This window comes from Saccopteryx leptura, chromosome 6 (assembly GCF_036850995.1).
Source record: "Saccopteryx leptura isolate mSacLep1 chromosome 6, mSacLep1_pri_phased_curated, whole genome shotgun sequence".
In the NCBI taxonomy this organism is placed as follows: Eukaryota; Metazoa; Chordata; class Mammalia; order Chiroptera; family Emballonuridae; genus Saccopteryx; species Saccopteryx leptura.
The window spans coordinates 71784646-71805606 of NC_089508.1; the positions used below are offsets into that span (position 1 = coordinate 71784646).

The 20961-nt window shown below is 36.5% G+C and overlaps 1 protein-coding gene across 2 annotated transcripts; it reads right to left on the reverse strand.

Moving 5' to 3' along the window:
• Positions 1-39: 39 nt before the first annotated feature.
• SLC24A5 (solute carrier family 24 member 5) lies at positions 40-20642 on the reverse strand. 2 transcript variants are annotated; one of them, XM_066388161.1, is made up of 9 exons: positions 20498-20642; positions 19600-19779; positions 7461-7544; positions 7267-7370; positions 6834-6934; positions 5194-5477; positions 2845-3051; positions 852-953; positions 40-362 (listed from the first exon to the last, which is right to left on the reverse strand). In XM_066388161.1, exons 1-9 carry the CDS (start codon positions 20616-20618, stop codon positions 40-42), a joined length of 1506 nt encoding a protein of 501 aa, XP_066244258.1. In that variant the 5' UTR covers positions 20619-20642. The 2 variants fall into 2 exon arrangements, with proteins under 2 accessions (XP_066244258.1, XP_066244259.1); XM_066388162.1 differs by having other exon boundaries at positions 198-362; positions 785-953.
• Positions 20643-20961: the final 319 nt, after the last annotated feature.

Here is a 20961-nt window from a genome sequence, read left to right on the forward strand (position 1 = left end):
CTCCCTATCGTTCCTATTTTCCACCTATCACTATTAATATTAACCTCCACAGCCCTCTATTTTATTATTTCCAATAATTCCAAATTCATATAGCACTGACAGTGTAGCAAGTCCCAAGTATAATACTAGGCAGATTACTCCCAATTTTCTGTCTAATTTCCAGCCATTAAAGTGAACTGCTAAAAAAAGAAAAATAATTGAAATGTTGAGAGAGATGGTTATGTAAGTTAGTCCTTTGCTGTTCACTTCTACAGGAGCTGATGTGTTTATAAATACAGTTTTAATCAACCATGGAACACCTAGGCACAGCATATCAAACACATTGGATCCTAGGATGTTAGACATAGCCATATCTCCTTTGCCTGCAGGAAAAAAAAAAGCATGTTGTTAAAATGTGCATACCAATACTGTATTTTATTATTAAGCTTCATAAGAAAAGACACTGGATACTTTGTTGCTTTTAGTAAATTGTATTAGAACAAAAGTTGTACTGATTTGTATTTTTTTATTTTGGGAGGTTAGTGTTTAAAGTAGTAACATTAATTTAATACTATCTTTATTAAACTGTTTTTCAATAAGATATGTAGATTACTTGTTGCTTTTCATTCTAATTTGACATGTTTAATTATAATTTAATGCATTTTTCAGATGAATTTTATTTGGGAAATTAGATTTAGTGAATCTGTTTGTTATTAAATATTGATAGTAAATCCTTCCTATTGAGTTACTTCTTTTTTTTCCCTTCAAAGTATGTTACTGAGGAAATAAATATTTTGAAAGGTACCTTTGCTTAGTGTATTTCAGCCAGGTTTGCAGAATGGGCATTGCAGCTGGAGAGACCTGATCCTTACCTTTTCTTGCAACCAACACACTTGCAATCGTGTCTGGTATGCTTGTTCCTGCTGCTAGTAAAGTAAGGCCCATTATTGTATCTGGAATTTCTAATGTTTCCCCTGTAATAAACAGAGATATTATAAGTTACTAATCATATAGATTCACTAACAATTTTCTGCAAATATTTTAGAGATTTCCTTCCTGAACAAAAAGAAATAGGCTCATTTAGATTTCAGAGCCATTCTGTATGTACTTACATTTTAGCTAGAAAAATATTTGAGTAAAATTGGTAAAATTGGCAATATAAGTAGCACGGATTTTTAATGATAGATATTTAATAGACAAGATTCTACCAAGAAGTCAGTCATTCCCCTCCTTGGTATGCTTACAGAAGTTTTGGATATCATCACTGTGATATCATCAAGGCTATTATTGCTTAATGTGTGCTAATGAGATTGGTCATTTTTTTTAAACCTTTTCTTAAAGTATTGTTAATCAAATTATTTATAGCTATCTTTAAATTGTAAATGTGTTAACATAGTATACATTTTTAAGTTCCACTTTAGTGATATATCTTAATTTTTAGTGTTTTCTTTGAGAAAGTACTATAAATCTTAGGAAAACAAAATAGGATTCTTTTTGAGTCTTTCTGACATTATAGTCCCAATTTATTAATGCTTCAGATAAATTTTATGTCAGTTCAACATTTTTAGAAGTACATTTATTCTAGGAAACAGAACCAATGGGAAGTTAAAAAAGAAGTACATGTAACTGCTCCTTTAATGTTATAATTGAAAATTTGCTTTAGAGTTGTTCTTTTTTCTTCCTTTCAAGTATCAATTAAAAAAAAACCACTTCTAAGTAGCCTATTTATTGCATGTTTATATATATTGATATCAGAGTTGTAATTGATTGTTAACTTTTGTTACTGGTTGCCAGAGTTTATATGTACATAAATAACAATAATTTATCATATTGGAAGGGGTGTTCTATGGTCTGCTAACTTGATTTTGCTCTTTCTGTTTTGCTAATGTCAAATATGTTCTGGCTGAAAAAGTCTGGAGAGATTTACTATGCAAACTAATTGAACTTTTTCATCTTTATTAAAAAAAGAAAAAAAAATCTGCTTTTTGCTAGCATACTATTCTAAGTCACATGTTAATTTGGAAAAAGTCAGAGGTCAGCAAACTCTTCTTGTAAAGGACCAAGTAGAAATTATTTTAGGCTTTGCAGGTTATGTGTCTCTGGTGCATTAATTCAGCTGTCAATGAAGTGTACATGCCTAGGTAATATGTAAATGAATGGACCTGATTAGCCAAAACAGGAAACCCAGTGATTTGGGTACACAGTAGTTTGCTTACCTCTCTGATACTGGTTTATTCAGGTTAACCTTTGGGGAGAAATTCCTGATTTTTGTTGTTGTTCTGTTTATATTTAGTTTTTCCTTCTGGACTGAGTTCTGTGGAACTAGAGCTGATTATGGCCAAGCATTAATCAGGAAGGTAGTAGAAACCCAAAATGAAGCTTTTTTTCCCTTTTTAGTCATTTCATAGTACATTTGTATTGCCATAGTAGAAAGCAAAATAAAATGGATTCCAGTTAAGCATGAGCACCCATTATTTTTTCAAAACACTGGCATGTTGCTATAGTTTTTATTATTTAATTGAACTAAATATAAAGAGTGTATTATGGATCCCATGCAATGTGATTTAATTATTAACCTAATTAGACTTCTAGTGAATTTGATTTCATTTATAAGATGATCCTTTGACTTGTACCCCTGGACTGTATAATTGTGAGAATATAGTTGATATGTCACATGCTACTCTCAAAACCTGGATAATTGGTATATTGATATTTGTTTATATTGTAAATAGCATTTTTTTTTACTCTTTGCGGAAAAAGAAATTTGCTCCTCAGTTAAACTACCTTTAGTGAATATAATGGAGTTCTTATACAAAATTGATCATTTTCCTTTTTAAATTGTGCTTTTGTACTAAAAATACATACCAGTTATCGTAACCATCCAAACCAGGATATAAGTAAATGCAGATATCCATAATGCCGACATGAAAAAGGTTATTACAAAATATTTTTTCCAAAACTTTCTTCTACAATCTGGTGTGGTTAGAAAAAGTAATGTAATAATAGGAAGGGATAATACCCAGAAAATTCTTTTTAAATCTGCTTCAGGCATGTTGAAAACACTTGGTGGATCTGTTGAGGAAAAATTAAATGATTCTGAGTTTACTCAAATGGCCAGTTAAGTTAGAAATGTCCATTTAGAAAGCTATATTGAAATAAATTAGCTTTATCAGTTTTTAAGAGGCAATTTTAAACATTTGAATACCTCATTACTGATATTGCTGGCAAAAAGAAACTGAGACTTTAGGGCAGACAGGTGAAATATGATACTAAGTATTTCTTGATTTGGGGCCTTAAATCTATCAAAATGTCTTGGGTCATTTGCTAAATATATTAGAGAGGTTTATGAAGTATCATTTGGACATCTCCTGGTTCTCTGCAGTGTGTGGATGGTCATTAGTAATTTTTATTTATTTTTGCCTATGAGATTAAGCTGGCTTTTACCTTAGCTATTCTAGTTGTCTCACTTCCCAATATTAATGATGCCACAGCCTGCTCCGTATATCGGATAATGTTTACTTATGGATCATAAAGTAATTAGAGCATAATATTTTATTAACTTGAATATTCCATTCTAATTCTCATTGTACATAATTTTGAGGGGCTTGTTTCATTATATTTCTTATTCCTAAATTCAGAATTCACCACAATTCTTAGAACCTTAAGAAAATAGGAACTAGCATAGAATCAACATGTAATTTATAAAGCTTGAATATGTTCCTTTATTCAATTTGTTTTATAGAGTTAGTGGAAGACAATAATGTATCAGATAAAAATAGAATTCATTTTAAAATTGTTTAAAATTTGTATGGCATTAACAAAATAATGTACCCATATATTTGATCAAATCGCATTACAACTAATGCTAGTAAAACAACTCATAAAAAGATTTGCCAAGCCTTAGCCAATGGGTCATTAATATTAGAATAATTTTAGTATAATAATTAAAAAAATTTTTTTCTCCAAGCTTATTTTATTGACTTTCAAAGAATACAGGGACAAGCAACATTTTAAAATTACCTCATAACTGTAATAATAAATGTTGGACTCATTCTTTTGAGTTTCTTTTCGTAAAAGTTAACTTAGAGACGTATAATGCTTGTACCTGAAAGACTACAAAATAGTTTTTGTCAGAGGAGGACAATTCATGTTTTAATTTTTCTAGATAGTGAACTAGAATAAATTTCCTTCCTAGTGTACTAAATTAAATTTAGAATCTGTTTTATATAATTTTATTAAAAAGTAGCCCATAAATTTATATTTCTGGCTGTAGCTGAATTTGACTTTCTACTAAACATATTTACCCAGGTATTTTGCTACTGCTTCAATGGCATGTTTAAAACTCAATTGTTACCTTCCTTTCTTATCACCAGCCCTTTTCCCTAAATTCCTAGTTTTTGTAAGCAGTGTTTGAGTTTCTTAGTCATTTATGATCACAGCTTCAGAATTGTCTCTGCTCCCTTTTTTGGCCCCATATAGTCCTTTAATTGCCTAGTCTTCCTGACACTTTCTCTGCATGGTCTCATGTCTGTTTTCTTTTATTCCCACTGCTTTTGCTCTGTCTAGGCTTCTGTTAAACACACCAGCTGTTCAGTAGCCTCTTAACGACCTCCATGCCTTTTATCCCATGTTTCAGTTCTTACAATTTTCTTGCTCACAAACCTGCCAAGACTCTTACACAAACAGTTAAGCCTCTTCCTGTCCTGTTTCTTTCTGTACACTTTTCCTCTGCTTTCTTACCTAGCACACTTCACTCAGTTATGCTAGTACTTGCACAAACATTTTGCTCATGTCAATCTATAGATTATATGTTATTCTAACCTCTGCATCATTACCTAATAAAGACTTCAGTAGCTGTTATTTATTGGTTATAAATCAGGTCATCAGTTAAAATCTTACCTATTCTACAAGGCTGTTTAAATGCTCCCTTGTCTGATAGTCTTTTCTATCTAACCATCCTCATCAAATTTCAAATAATCTATCCCATTTAGGAAATGCAGTTATATGTTATTTCTTTAGAACTTAACCCTTCATAGTTTAGCTATTTTGTTTTTTTTCCTACAGTATTGGGAGCTTCTCAAGGATATGGACTGCCTCTTCACCTCTGACTCTCTAGCGTCTCTTACATAATAAATAGATAGTACTTGCAGCATTAAAGTAAAATAAAGTTTCACTAGTGAGTAGACTTAATAGTGGGCATGATGAGATTATTACCTTCAGAAACCTGAGTAAGTCCATGTAAACTTATTGAAAGATGGGAGTAACCAGAATCGTCATGAAATATTCCACTATCATTTCTTGATTGTCGACGAATGAATGCTTGACCTTCATCTCCCCATCCCATCAGTGGCTGTTGTTCACTTCTCTCCTCCATAGCTTTGGCAAGGCGAGTACAGCAAGGAGTGCATTTCTTTATAATATATTGGTTAATTTTAATGTCAAAACACAGCACCAAAATATATAATCCATATATCAAAAGTAGTAAAGTTCCTTCATACCTATAAATTAGAGAAATATGTGTTTTTTAATAAAAAATGAAAGTTATTTGAGAGAGAATAGCTTTTGGGCGGTATCTGCTTAGTTTTTAATGCAGCAATAGAACAATCATATTTCTAGATAATACTTTGTTCTTTTAGGGATGTTACAGCATTCTTATAAGTTTATTGATAAGATCTTGACTGTTTTTCTATGTTAAAAAGAAAAAGGATTGGAACCTTGTATTCATTTATAGATTCCTTCAAGATGGAAGGTATAAAACATAATAATTATACATTTTTCAAAATTAAGGTGAAACTAATGGATAGTAATGGGTGTTTTTTACCTCGCGGTTCATTGGCAGAATTCATTCCCCAAAATACATAACAATTGCAAAAGAATATCGCATGTTAGTTCATTTCAGCTGTGCCTATTCAGATTTTCTAATGTACGAATTTTGTGTAAAATATTCAGAATTTGTTAGGTTTTGGCTGGGGTGTTTCAGTTTGCTATACGTATAGAGATTTTTTTTGATAATGTAACTGAACAAGAAAACAACTTTGAGAGACAGACTGGATTTCAGAACAATTCCTTTAGGAAGTTTTCACCTTGCTAGATTTTGTTTCTCAATAGCAGGTATGCAGCGCTGTTGTACTCCAGAGGGGAGCCATTCACGTTGTTTTCTATTTTCTGGCCTCTGGCAGTGTGCAAGGCACAACATGTGCGGCTGTGGGTTTTACATGTCCGTATCCCTATGCTTCCTAGTGTAGTGATAAATACCTGTTAGCTACCTGGTGCATGTTAGCTGAAAAAGTTATCTGCCCAAGTCACTTTCTTTTTTTATTTTCTTGGAACAGCAAACGATAGGGAGATTATGAAGAGAGCAAGTAGTTTTTAACATTGAAACCTAAATATTTTTGATTCTTAGAGGTAGAAGGAAGGGTATAGTTCCTCTTCCTAAATGAACATCAGAGAGAAAGGTGCAGGAATTCAAAAGGACTTTTACTTCCATCATCATCTCCAATCTTGTGACCATGACCACTTCTGAGGTAAGGTAAACAATAACCCAATTGATAGAAAAGCCAACTGTTAGGATTTTACTGTACAGGAAAAGTTGGGAGACTTTCTGAACAGTCAGTAGGGAGAAAGAAAGATGGTAACGTCCAGCGATTATGAGGCAGAAAAAAGATTACTAAAAAATTGCAAAGAAGGGAGAAAAATGCAAGCAACAATTGTGATGTGGAGCTTTAGCTCTGAAACCCACTGGAAAATGTGAAAATGGCCGATATTTGAGAAGTGACTGAAGTTACTAAACCATTAGAATTACATAAACTCTCTAGTTGTGTTTTACATAGGAGTAACAATTATTTCAAGCTTACCAGTACACTTGGTTGTCAAATATTATGCCAAGGACTGCCGCTATACTAATTGCGTATGCCACGCAGTCTCTGAATAGGGGCCAGCATGATAGTGTTGAAACCTGTAAAGTGATCATTAATTAATTTCATTACACTGCAACCTCTTTAAAAATGTGTAATATAATAAAATTGTATGTTTGTAGTTAAATATTATCTTTTGCATATTACTTAGAGAAAAAGGAACTTTAAGGAAAATTGTTTCTAAACCTCTGATTTTCATAAATTTGACCAAAAGCTGTTTGTGGGTTAACTTAAAATTGAATACTTGTTGGTTTTTCTACTGATTAATAAATTTGATTGAACACATGAATAGTGCCTTACTTGTTTTAGACTATAAACAGTTTTTTAATTTGTCAAGGCAATCAATTTTGTTGAATAAAGTTTTTGTACATACCACATTAGCTAGCAAGCCACAGGCTGCACAGATCCCAAGGAGGTTATAAATTGCAGATCCAAGAATGGTGCTAATACCAATATCTCCCTTTGTAATAAATACACCTATGAGCAAGGTAGTAGGCAAGTTAGTGTTCATTTGAAATAGATTGAAGTAACACAGGGTTAGCAAAAAATATATGGTGCAATACTTACCTAGAAAAGCAGTAACTAATTCAGGAGCTGAACTACCGGCTGCCATAAAAGTTGCACCTGCAACATCCGGAGACAGTCCAAGGGCTGAAGACAAAGGAAAGGATGTTATGCCCGGTCAAGTGACTGACAAAAAGAGCATGTGTTTATAACTAAATACGATAGGTATTCAAAGCTACATCTTCACAGAAAAGGACTAAGACTGACTTCAACTGGAAAATTAAAATATGGAGGTTAATAGAGGAATCCAGTGTCTTGTTTTCCTTATGATTTCCTGACTTAAAGCCGCTGTGGAAAGGGAGATAAGGCTAGAAGCATATTGAAACTATGCTGCAACTCAGTGTTCTGAGTGCAAAGGTTGATCTACGAGACCCAGAAAAGACTCCTTTCTAGTTGTGAGTATATAGCAGCAGCATGACTTTTTAAAAATTGTCAGTGCCCCAATAGGAGCCGAGAAAATTAATGTAATTCAAGAATACTAATCAACTTAAGAAAAAGTGAATATTGGTGGTTTTCAAGATCTATAGGTAAAGCTGAATTAAGAAGCATATTCACAAATTGACAGTTTCAACTTTGTCTAAACACAAATGAGAGGAAATTAAGTAAAAACAAGATTGACTTGTATAATAACTGTTGATTTAAAACACAGAACCATGAAAACTGCTCTGGAGTAGGAAATACTATTCCTTTCTTTTTTTTGTATTTTTCTGAAGCTGGAAACGGGGAGAGACAGTCAGACAGACTCCCGCATGCGCCCAACCGGGATCCACCCGGCACGCTCACCAGGGGCGACGCTCTGCCCACCAGGGGGCGATGCTCTGCCCCTCCGGGGCGTCGCTCTGCCGCGACCAGAGCCACTCTAGCGCCTGGGGCAGAGGCCAAGGAGCCATCCCCAGCGCCCGGGCCATCTTTGCTCCAATGGAGCCTTGGCTGCGGGAGGGGAAGAGAGAGACAGAGAGGAAGGAGGGGGGGGGTGGAGAAGCAGATGGGCGCTTCTCCTATGTGCCCTGGCCGGGAATCGAACCCGGGTCCCCTGCACGCCAGGCCGTCGCTCTACCGCTGAGCCAACCGGCCAGGGCCGGAAATACTATTCATATTGAGTGTATCCCCTATGTTTGTAATCATGCAAATCCATTATCCTCAGTGATTGATGGGATGAGAGCCTTAAGACATTTTTTGCCCCTTCAATTGTAGAGCTAAGGGACCTACTATGGGAAGGAAAGAGCCGTGTTGAAGAAACCACCTTGCTTTGGCAAGGACAAGTTTGCATCAGAAATCCCCAGTTGGGTTTTCCTGGTAGAATAAAATGCAGCTGATAGAGGTAGCATGCTGGGTGTTATTTACTCTAGGTCACAAAGTTAGGACTAAAATTCAGGTTTCCAAGGCTCTTCTAGAAATCAGTTGTTGATGTTTATTGTTCCCATTGATTCTTGACATTCCAGTCTTCCTGGGACCCCCAAATTCTGGTGTGCTTGGTTGAGTCTCCGTCACCTGTGGTCCATATTTCCTCATTCTTACCTATGGGGACCATTACATGTTGCTCTTTCTCAGGTGCTTTTCATGTTCTACTTCTCTGCTGGGACATAAGCCTTTGACTTTACCGATTTTTTTCTTGGTGTGGTAGATTGTATTTTACAAAAATGACTACAGTATCTACAGTATTTCTGCCCACATGATTCCCCAGAACCTTTTCATTGCCTATCAAAAAGTAAATAATAAAAAGGCGAAGTTTACGGTGAAATTTATGTCTCCTCCTGGACCTAGATGAGCCTTTGTGACTAATGCTTTGACTAACAGAGTATGGCAGAGCCATAATATTCGTGAGGCTAGGACATAAAAGGTGACAAAACTTTCTCATGTTCTTTATGGACGTTTGCCTTAGAGCCATAATCTGCCACATAAAAATCTCGCTGCCTTGAAAACCCCATAGTGGAGAGATCTCATGAAGAGCCCATGTAGAAATAGAGATGCTTGAGGAACCCCTCCTGTTTTGAGTCTCCAGGTCTCAGGCACCAGCCATATGAGGGAGGGATCATCAGATGATCCCACCCCCTCTTCTGACTTGGAGGAAGAAACACTGAGCTGAGCCCAGTTTTGGGGTGATTCCTTAAACAGCCATGGCTAATAGGAACACCCGACCATTTATTTATACATTTACAGACAACCTACTATGCCAGATGCTTTTCCATGTGCTAGGAATATGGCAGTAAGGAAATAAATGTTTCTGCTCCTGTGGAGCTTTAATTCTGGTGAGAGGAAACTGACAAGATAAGCAAACTCTACATTATGTTAGAAAGCAAGGAACAGAAGCTCGGAGTGGGGATATCAAATGTCATGATGCAAGGGTTGTAATGTTAGATTTGGTTACCAGAAAGATTTCACTGAGAGCGGTAACTTAAAGACTTTAGAGGGAGGGAGCCAGCTACACACACATACATATACCTGGGGTAAGAGTATTCCAGGCAGGAAGAGTGAGCACAAAGGTTCTGAGGTAGAAGCTTACCTGTGTGCTCAAGAAACAGGGCCAACATGTCTGGCATTAAGCGTGTGAAGGTAGAGCAGTAGATGATAAGGTCAAAGGTAATAGGTTGTCAGATCCTGTAAAGCCTTGTGGATCCTAGTGAGGATTTTGGTTTTTATTCCTAAAGATGGGAAGTGCTTGGAAGGCCATCCACATACTGCCTGCTGAAGATATCAGCACCATTTTTTTTTAATCCCTTTGGGGTTATTTGGTCTCAGAGGCCCAATCAGCTCTAGACTGAATCAGCTATTTGGCCACCTGTTAAGCCTTGTGAAAAGTCCTCTCAGGGTACTGTGACGATCCAATCTAGGCCTTCTCTCCTATTCCTCACTATTTGCTTGTGGTCATGTCACTTATGAACATGTACCTGAAGTAGCTAACAAAGTCACTGATTAATGAAGTAATGATTTATAAAAGTATGTCAGCATTTCTTTACTGGTTAGAGTGAGATGTATGTACATATACCATTCCATGTAATATGTAACAATTATATGATTACATATATAATTTATATATGTATACTCTTATTATAATTCTGTGTTTTGTTATGTACTCAGATCAATTGGCCATAAAACAAAATAGAACAAGATAAAACATATTGCTCTGTGATTAACTTTTTTTCATTTTAGGTGTGAAGTAAATATCTTAAATCAATAGTATGCTATTCACTTTCACATACATAATTTATTAACTTCAACTAGCCTCAAATATGAGTGGTGGTATTTGCATTTTTACAGATAAAGAAATAGGTCCAGGAGGTTAAGTAACTCAAAGTTATGTGAATAGAAAGGATCTTAAATGTGAGAAGTTACAACATAAACAAGTATATTGGTTCTAAGGCCAATGCTATTTCAGCTTCACGACAGAAACCCAATATAAGAATGGCAGTGAGGCAGACCAGTGGTAACACAATTGAGTTGTTTTCTCCGCCTCTTGGCACTGCCATATAACTGCCCCCAATTCATTCCTTCTGTGGGGAAAAAGTAGTTACTGGGAATCAGGGATACTTTAGAAGTTTCCCAGCTCATTCCAGAGAATGTGTAAATTTACTAACATTGAATATTATTATGAATTTTCTCAAAGAAAATCTGGGCTAGATAATATGTGGAGGAAATTGAAAAAGAACATGTTTTATCTTGATGTTACTATTCAACTTGGTGCAACTGGGGAGTCAGTGACCAACCTTCATTTAGACAAAGAATGCTTCATTAGGGAAATTAAATCTCAAGTGTGATCTATTGGGTTGTTGCAAAGTAGGGAAACAGGAGCCCTTTCCAACACTCTCACTATCAAAAATCAATAACAGTAAAGCATGTTTCTATTAAGAGGGCTCTAACTGAGTTATGAAAGGAAAGAGCCCATACTAATAGATGTGTAAAACTTCAAAGATAATTTACCAAGTTATATCTTAAGGCTCTAAGCATATTTTGTAAAAATGGTTTATATATCTGAACTTTAGAACAGACTGGCTTTGAATTGCTGACCTTTGGGTAGCATTTCTCTCTGCTATAGTTTATTATTAAAGATAAATTGTTCAGGGTTTTTTTTTTTTCCCTCCCAGAGCTATTACTTTATTTTCTCTCTCTTACTCTAAAGGAATAATCGCATCTCCTTCAGGACACAGTAGAAATCATCAAGGTGAGTTTGCTTGGTAAGATTAGATAATCACATTGTTTATTTAAAGTGCAACTTTGTGGTAATGAACTGATTACTAAAACTTATCAGACTTTTTCCTAAGTGTGTTCTCTTCTAGGATACCATGTTGGGAAGTTTATAACAGTTTGTGAATATCCACTTCTGGGAATATAGTAGGCAGTGTTTAAACTAGGCTGGAGACCTGGATGCTGGCCATGACTGTAAGTACCTCAATAGAAAATTTTAGACAAGTCATTCAGACAAGGTTTGTATTTTGCCACCTGTAAAATGGGAGGTGGAACTACACAGTCTTAAGGTATTTCTAATTTTATCAATTTTTATTCAAAATGTAGAGTGTGAATTCTGTGCTTAGATGGTACCATTTTTCATGTTTAATAAATTCCTTTAATAATAATAATAATAATTAAACCCTACATTATTGAAAATATAGAACATGGAGGAAAATAAGGGGGAAAAGTCACTTATACTCCTCCCATAGTATTTAGCCACTGCTATCATTTTAATGTATTTTCAGTCCTTTTCACATTTAAATAGAGTTACAATTACAGGCTATATGCAATTTGGCACAATTGTAAAAAGTCCTCAAAGATAAAATGCCTTGTGAATGGATTAGAGTTTTGGAAGTAATCAAAAGTCATTCAGGCCCTGGCTGGTTGGCCCAGTTGTAGAGTGTTGGCCCAGCATGTGGAAGTCCTTGGTTCGATTTCTGGCCAGGGCACACAGGAGAAGCACCCATCTGCTTCTACACCCTTCTCTCTCTCTCTCTTTCTCTTTCCTCCCTCAGCCAAGGTTCCATTGGAACAAAGTTTGTTGGGCGCTGAGGATGGCTCCATGGCCTCTGCCTCAGGTGCTAGAATGGCTCTGGCCACAACGGAGCAATGCCCCAGATGGGCAGAGGATCGCCTTCTGGTGGGCGTGCCAGGTGGATCCTGGTCAGGCACATGTGGGAGTCTATCTCTCTGCCTCCCCGCTTCTCACTTCAGAAAAATCCAAAAAAAAAAAGGTCATTCAGACTCAACTCTAGTGATTAGGTTGGATAGTCATGCTGAGTAATTTTATTCAGGGTCCAAAATGAAGTGTGATGGTTTGCAAAATTCATTCTGTTATTAATTTCAAGTATTCTTCTAGTAATATTTTGAATAAAGTTAGCATTATTAGAATGAATGCCTGCCTTTCAGTGCACAGCTGCACATATATGCTCTGTGAGGTTTTTAACAATAAATAAAAACATTTTGAGCACTTTATAGTTACCACCTTATATTTGGTCTGAGCTACTATGCAATAAATCCTGAAACCTTGTACAATGGTTTTAAATGCCTGATTCTACTGAAACAAGACTCTTCTAACTCCCCAATTTAACAGCTATAATACAATGAATGTCCACCTGTCCTCAGCCTATTGTGTAAAGCATATGCAAGACTTTTTATCATTAAACTTCACAATTACCTGTGTTTTGGCTCCATAATTTGCTCAAGGTCACATAGTAATTGTAGAGATGGGATCGGCACCTAAATCTTACTTACTTTAAAAAGGATGACTCTTCCAGTCATCCGTGTAAATGAAGAGATTAATACATACCATCATCATCATCATCATCATCATCACTTGTTCCTGCAAGAGCATCTGGGTACTATCCAAATGACTTAGCACTTATCTAGATCCATGCACCTGGGAGGAGGTTTAGATGCAATACTAGGGGACCACAATTTAGATCAGAGAGAAAAGAAAAACAGAGCATATGAAAATGCTTTTAAGGGGAGGATGAGTGCCCGTGTGGCAGGGAGGAAGCACTAATTCTTAGATTCTTTGTTCTTTGGGAAGGCTTTGCCTCTGTAAATTTCATAAGGATTAAGAATCAAAGAATCCCTGAAACTGTAGGCTTTCCAAATGCCACACTCGCAGAATCACTTAACTCTCTTTCAATTTTATCAATTTAGAACCAAATCTACCTGGAATTAAAACTTGCATTCCTTTCTTATTATCTATTTCTGAAACATAAAGTAGCACATGAGCAAATATTAATTTAAAGCAGAGTGAATAAAGAGAATTTTTTAATAAAAAGGTAAATATTCAATTATGTTTCTTCATATTTTATTAAGATAGTTTTCACTTAAGACATGTTATACCTCAAGGATCACTATGGTCAAAGAATTAGAATTTCTAATTGAATAGTACAGTATATTAGTGTAACATTTAAAATGAAAAGTTTCAGAGCTAGCTCATTGTGAAATTTGGACTGTATCAGGTGACCAGTCTTAAGGGGTTCTCAGTTTTCTGTGTAGATAGCATGGAAGAAGTTGAAAAGAATCTGCTCTGAACAATGGTTAAATAATTCTAGGAGAGCCCTATTACTTATCGAAAAAAATATGTGAGAAGGATTTTTGGCCTTATACTAAACATTTGTGTTTCTAAAAATTATCTGAGAGATAATAGTCCTATTTGGGTTATAAGTTAAAATATTTAGTTTATATTGTATTTTTAATTTAATTTATATTTAAATTAAATATACTTAAAGTATTTTTAAAATAATAAAAGATCACTAAAAATGGAATAAAATGGTATGGATTTTAATGTGAATTAAATAAAAGAAACTCTAAACAATAGTCTAGAGATGTTTAAGGTATCGTTTAAAGTTGCCAAATGTGTCATTCGAGCAAATAAAAGAATGGGTTTCATAAACTTACTTCCTACCTTGTGAAATAGTACTTGCTTTTATTTGCATCAAACTTACCCTTATTTCCAAGCTCTAGCAGATATACCCTGGATTTGGTATGTGCCCCAAATATATTTATATTGACTTTCATCATTCACCTCTTCATGTTCATCTTTCCTGAGTAAAGAATTCTAGTCTTGTTAGTCTATTCTTATGCAATAATGAAAATTTAGTGAATGCTTCCTATGTGCTGGGTCCTTATGTAAGCAGTTGTATTTCTTCATGTACTTGGCACACAGCTCTTTGAACAAAGTGCTCTAGTCACCCTTGCTGCACAGCTGAGGAAGTTCGAGCAGGAATATATTTAGTACTTTGCCCAAACTCAGATATAGTCAGTGGTGGGGCAGCAGTTTGAACCTAGGCTGTGTCAGGCGCCAGGGTGGACACTTTCGACCATCTCACCATATGGCACTATAGCATAGAATGGCATTATCCCCCTCCAGCACCGCTAAGGAGTCTCAGCATTGCCATAGACCATTCAGCAAGTATAGCATAAAGATGTAGAAGAAAGGAGACAAAGCCCCAGCAGACAGTACCAGGTATGCCTACAAGGTAATGTGACTGACCTCACAAATGGAGCATTTAGACAAAGTTTCATTAGTTAGGCTTACATCAATGAGTAGAGACCACACAGGCTCCCCTTTCTTCCTTGTTGCTTGGAATCCTCTCTGCCTCTGCCTCTGACTCTCTCTGTCTCTCTCTCACACATATGCATACACATACTGCCGAGAGCATATGACCAGTACTGGTCTAGAGCAGCACGACTGACGGGAATGAGGGAGCTCTTCGTGGGTTTTTTCCCTTACCCCATTACCCTGAGCTCCAGCTTGTCTCAGATAACATCCCTAGTCTGATGACACCTTTTCACCCCTTTCCCTGACCTGTTTGCACCACAGAAACCAGGCTTTATCTGCAAGGTAAAATACCCTGCACAGCTGGAGTATGATTTTTATTCCTTCTAATAATGTGGATTAATTTCACTTAGGCCCTTTGGTCAAAGAATCGTTATTAGTCTCTTTTCCTAAATGGAAAGAAAAGGTGATGGGATTAAAGGAACAGGGTATAATAGCCTTTTCTCACATTGGTTCTATACTCTGTTAGGATGGCAGCCCCATGTCTCAGGTTGTCTAGTAGGGGCAGACGCTTGCTTTTCTAGTGTTGAGTGGGGGAGAAGAGGTTGTGTGACTTTTATAATTACAATTAGAACAAGCAGAAGGGAAAGCTCCTTGGTGAAGCCTCAAGTGGTGGCAGCTCTAGGAGAACTTGTCAGACCAACATATATAGCTACAGACAAAGAGCACTTGCTTGCCCGAGCTGGGTCTGGGTCTGGGTCAGGGTGTCAGCAAGAGCCTCTGTCCTGCACCTCCTCTGCCCCCTGCACAGAGATGCCATTCCTGAGCCTCTTCTAATTGTCACCTTGCTGAAGTCCCTCTGCTGACCTAATGAACCACTGCTGGTGATTTGAGGAAGGGGGAATGGAATGGCGGGGTTGGGGTGGGCCAGGGGCCTGCCAGTTTTACCATTGTGTTCTAGGTTAGGACTCAGAACATGTACCCACTGAAAGTCATTGCATCATACGTGATAATATGACTCCACAGTGCTATTCTATGATCTCATGTACATTCTAAACAAAATGTGTAGGCCTCAGAGTTCAATTATTGTGGGTAAATGTTTATAACATTATAGTTTCCAGTAGGTTGCCAAAAGTCTAAGCTAACTTTTTGAAGTGGATTCTTTAGTTTTTAGTGTAGTATATTTCCTCCATCATTACAATGGGTATTTGATGGTTTTTTGGGGGGTGGGAGGGAGGAGGTCAAAATTTTCAGTGCCCTTATGAGGAAAATATCTTTTAAGATTATTCATATAGAACAGTTCTTCTGAAACAACCATGTTATGGTAGCTAATCTCAAACCAAGATGTATAAAATTATATAGCAATTGAGAACATTCTTGGGTTTGGGCATTAGAGAGACCAGGGCTCTGCCATATATATTGACTGTGGCATTTAGACAAATCAAATATCTTCTCAGCCTGTTTTCTCTTCAGTGAAATAGTCCCTACTTTGTAAGGTTTTTGTGAAGACTAAAGAAACCATACATATATAAGTTAGAACTATGCTTTGCCTTCTGTAATTGTTTTTATGATAACTAACAAACAAATAAATGAATGAATAAATACTTTCTGCCTGACCAGATGGTGGCGCAGTGGATAGAGCGTTGGACTGGGATGCTGAGGACCCAGGTTCGAGACCCCGAGGTCGCCAGCTTGAGCGCCGGCTCATCTGGTTTGAGCAAAGCTCACCAGCTTGGACCCAAGGTCGCTGGCTCGAGCAAGGGGTTACTCGGTCTGCTGAAGGCCCACGGTCAAGGCACATATGAGAAATCAATCAATGAACAACTAAGGTGTCGCAATGAAAAACTGATGATTGATGCTTCTCATCTCTCTCTGTCCCTGCATATCCCTCTCTCTGACTCCGTAAAAAAAAAAAAAAAATTGTTTTAAATAAATAAATAAATAAATAAATAAATAAATAAATAAATAAATAAATGCTTTCTGTGATGCTTCAGTAAACTGTTTTTTGCTTGTTTGTTTGGTTCTAATTTATTTGGGTGACACTGGTTAACAAAATTATGCCGGTTTCAGGTGCACAATTCTACAACACATCTTCTGTACACCATACTGTGTGTTCAGTAAACTCGTCTGAAACTAATATTTATTAGTTGACAGGATGAGTGGAACTATTGTAACTCAATGCTCACCAAAGAACTCTGCGGACATGGAAAGCATTTACAGACATTTCTGTGGACATAAACAATTTCCAGGGGGATTGTTTTTTATTGCTCACGTTCTAATTTGGATAAGACCATGCTAGACCTTGAAAAGAGAAATGACAGAATTAATTTACAGACATTTAAAAATAAATCAAGCTAGCACTGTTCCTATCTCATTTTGTTGCCAGTATTTTCAGTACTCAAAACCTGAGTCAATTCTTAGCCGCTGAGGGAGGTTCGGCACCCATCAATGTCCAGATTATTCCTGTATTCTGTTTCAGAGCAAAGAGCAGTGCCCTTGAGAAATGCATGTTGTTGATGTTTCAGAGTAATTCCACAAGTGGCATGGTGGAAGTGATTATTATAGATATTCTATTAAGCCACTTAATGTAGATTGTTTTGAAGTAGCAATCTAAACTTTAATGCAGTAGTGTATTTCTGCAGAGTTAGAAAAGTTATTTAATTACCACTCTGAAGACAATTTTTTTATAATAACATTTTTGATGGATTTATTATTTCAGTCAAGTCATTGAAAATATAAAAGCAAAAAAAATTAAGTGATTATTTTACTTTTCATAAAGAGAATGATTCTAGGTGAGATATACAGTAGTACCTTAAATATTAAGTTTCTTAGGTTTATATAATTAACATGATCTATTTAGGTTTCCTATTTAAAAATATGGTTCTTCCCATAAAGATAAACAAATAGATTACGACAACAGAGTTAAGAGTATAGAAACAGATCCATAAATATATATGAATTTAGTATATGAAAGTTGATCAACTTTTGAAAAGGAAAAACATTGTATCATATAGCAAAACAAATTCTCAGGGGAAGAAATAAACAAACATAAAGAAAAACCAACTGTAAGTAAATTATGACAATTCTTTTGACCTAGAGATAAAAAGTCTAAGTGTAAAACCAAAAGGAGATTTATAAACTTTATAAATTTACTTAAAATATGTAAAATTTCAATGTGGTAAGCACACAAAATACAAGAGCAAACAACAAACCATGAAAAAGCATATGATATAAAAATTCTTAGAAAAAGGATTAATATCTCTATGTTAAAAAGAAGTCTTGGAAATCAATAAGAAAAAGACAAATTACCCCCCCCCCATTAGAACATGGGCAATATAACACAACAGAGAAAGACAAATTTCAATGAACATAAAATGTTCAATCTTACAAATAAGATAAAAGATAAATACAAACATTATAAAATGAAGCTCCATTCATGGTTTTCTGGAATGGAAGTTACCACACATTCTGGAGGTTTAAGTTCACATACCCTTTGTGAAATGCCTGTGGCAGTGTATAAGATAAAGCTCAAAATGTGCATAGCTCTGTATCTTTATCAGTAAATCATCAAAGAAGTTGGCAAATATTTTATACAACTAAAGCCATAACATTATTTAGAACAGAAAAGAATTAAAAATCAAATGTCTCATGGGAATCAGTAATTTTAAAAATTAGAAATTTCTACACAGGGCTCAAATCATTTATAGAATCCTAAACTGCTACCATTTAAAATCATGCCTTTGAAGAGCATTTAATATGGGAAAGGATACACAATACAGTATTATGTGACAAAAAATAAAAGACCTTAAACTATATCAATAGCAAGATCCAAGAGACTGAAAGGAAACACACCAAATGGTAGCTGAGGATCTCTGGGTGGCGGAAAGGTCAGTGATTTTACTTTTCTATTTTTCTTGTATTTCATCAATCCAAGTAAAAACACTATGTTAAAGTCATTTCATCTCTATTAAATAAAAATATCAATATCAATGTAAAACCATGTCAGTGTAACAATGTATGCATTTACATCTACTTGAGTTAAATGATAACAGTAAACTTAAGCTGACCTATTTAATATATTTCTTTTTCATTAATCACGTGTTGAGGGTGTTCCTACAATTGCCAGGTCTTGTTTTAGGTCCTCAGGATTCTGCTATACTGGAGTGAACCAAGAGAGAAAAATCCTGACTTGCATTTCAGCGGGGGTGGGAGTGGGCTGTGTGTAAAGGAGAATTTATGTTCATGCTCTTCCCCTTTGTGAAGAAATGCTAGCTGCTTGGGGGGGGGGGGGGGTGCTGTTTCTGTCCAGAGGTAACCAAATTCTGAACTTAGACTTTCTCTGGAGTGAACATGCTCAAATATTTAACTAAGGAGAAGACAGAGACTGGAAATTCTGGTGTTTTTATTTCTGTGGCATAAAACATCACTGATACCTCAATTTTAGGGACCAGGGCGCCAATGAAAGGCCTAGGCTCAGAATTCTGGGTGGTGTTCATGATGTAGGGATCTAACTAATAGGCTCAACTTGTAGATCTTATTTTCAGAAACCAGTAACTGAGCTTAATTTCTAATAGTGAAATTCTGCAACTGGTCGAGAGACAGAATTGTTGCTGAGCTATTTCAAAGACAGCCATATATGTGTGCGGCATAAAGTCACAGGGTAGATTTCTAGCCACTTACATTCACTGATGATTTCCAGGGAAGGTAGGAAGTAGTCGTCACAGACAATAGACAGGGCCATGAGCATGTAAAGGATAATTAGGAAGTAGATTATGATGCCTCCATCTGCGCGCTCCTGTTTTGTGAAAAACCCTTCAGGAAACTCGGATGATGGAGAAATAACACATTGGGTGCTATTTCCTGGTAAGGAAAAGGAGGTAAAAATTTAAAGGATGTTAGATTTACACATTTGTAGCCCACAAAGGGAAATTGCTTAAGAAAATTGTAAAGTGTGGGGTTTCTGGGTAAAATTTTAAGAGCCCTGGTGAAAATGTATAAAGCATGTTTGAATCTGATGTAATTATAGATCCTTAAAAAAAGAATTAGTCTTTGGGACTCGAAAGAGATGCTTTAATGAAATAAGCTGATGATAGTAGAAGAATTAAAAAGAGGAAATCATGAAATCACTCCTCTTTGTTTCATTTCTAAATGGGGAATTCTGAATCCCTCTTCCTCCTCAAGTAGAAACTATATCTCTGATTAAAAAGATTTCTAATACTTGTACAATTTTATTTTCCCGTTTCAAAGCCCAAGTTGTTCACAGGTCTGCAAAGAATCGTCCACTGTTGGCAGAGTGCATTTCTAGGATGAAAGATTTCTTTTTTTCATAATGAAGTCTCCAACAATAAAAACTGGAGGCTCTCCTGCTTCATGATGGCTGTGAATTATTTTGGTGCTATCTTTGAGAACTTATTTGGAGGATCAAAAGTGTTTCATATCCTTTCAAATGTGAAATATCAGAGCAAGTGCAGGAAGAAGCATAAGCAATAGAGAGTCGAATGAGATTGTCCCCTTCTGAGTCCCTTCATCTGCATATGGCAGCAGCAGCAGTGGGGGTAGTGACCCCAGTGTCACCTACCTGTGTCCCTTGGGAGACGCTGGGGCAGAGGGGCACCTGGGGAAGGCAGCCGTGCCGTAGCCCAGAGGATGCCGAGGAGTAGGGCCCTTCTTGTCCACCGTGGACCCCCTTCAGCCTGCATTTCTGCTGCACCCTTGCTGCAGTGTGCAGCATGCAGGAGGGAGGAGAGGGGGATTAAGCTGAATCATGTGAGGAGTCTCCTTCCTGCCCAATGCCCTGCCCAGGGCACAATTCAGCAAGGCCAGTGCAGAAGGGAGGGTGCTTAGAGTCAGCCTAACTTCTCTGATCTGGAGCCTCAAGTCCCAGGGAGGCTGGAGGAGGTAGGGAAGAGAGCAGACAATCCTTGTGGAAAGCTGCTCTGGGCCCACAGTCCCTGAGGGCAGATCCTGGAGGCTTGCACCTTATGAGGTCGGTTTATTTAATGTCTTCATACAGGCTCTGCTTTAATCTTCCTCTAGATTTGT

Bases quoted from the DNA above. Each gene is read 5' to 3' on its own strand.
- SLC24A5 (XM_066388161.1), bottom strand. From the start codon at position 20,618: ATGCAGGCTGAAGGGGGTCCACGGTGGACAAGAAGGGCCCTACTCCTC. The intron at 7,545-19,599 runs GTAAGTGGCTAG...CTTTGTCTTCAG, and splicing joins CCTGGAAATCATCAGTGAAT to CCCTTGGACTGTCTCCGGAT. The intron at 6,935-7,266 runs GTATGTACAAAA...ATCACTTTACAG, and splicing joins GTGGCTTGCTAGCTAATGTG to GTTTCAACACTATCATGCTG.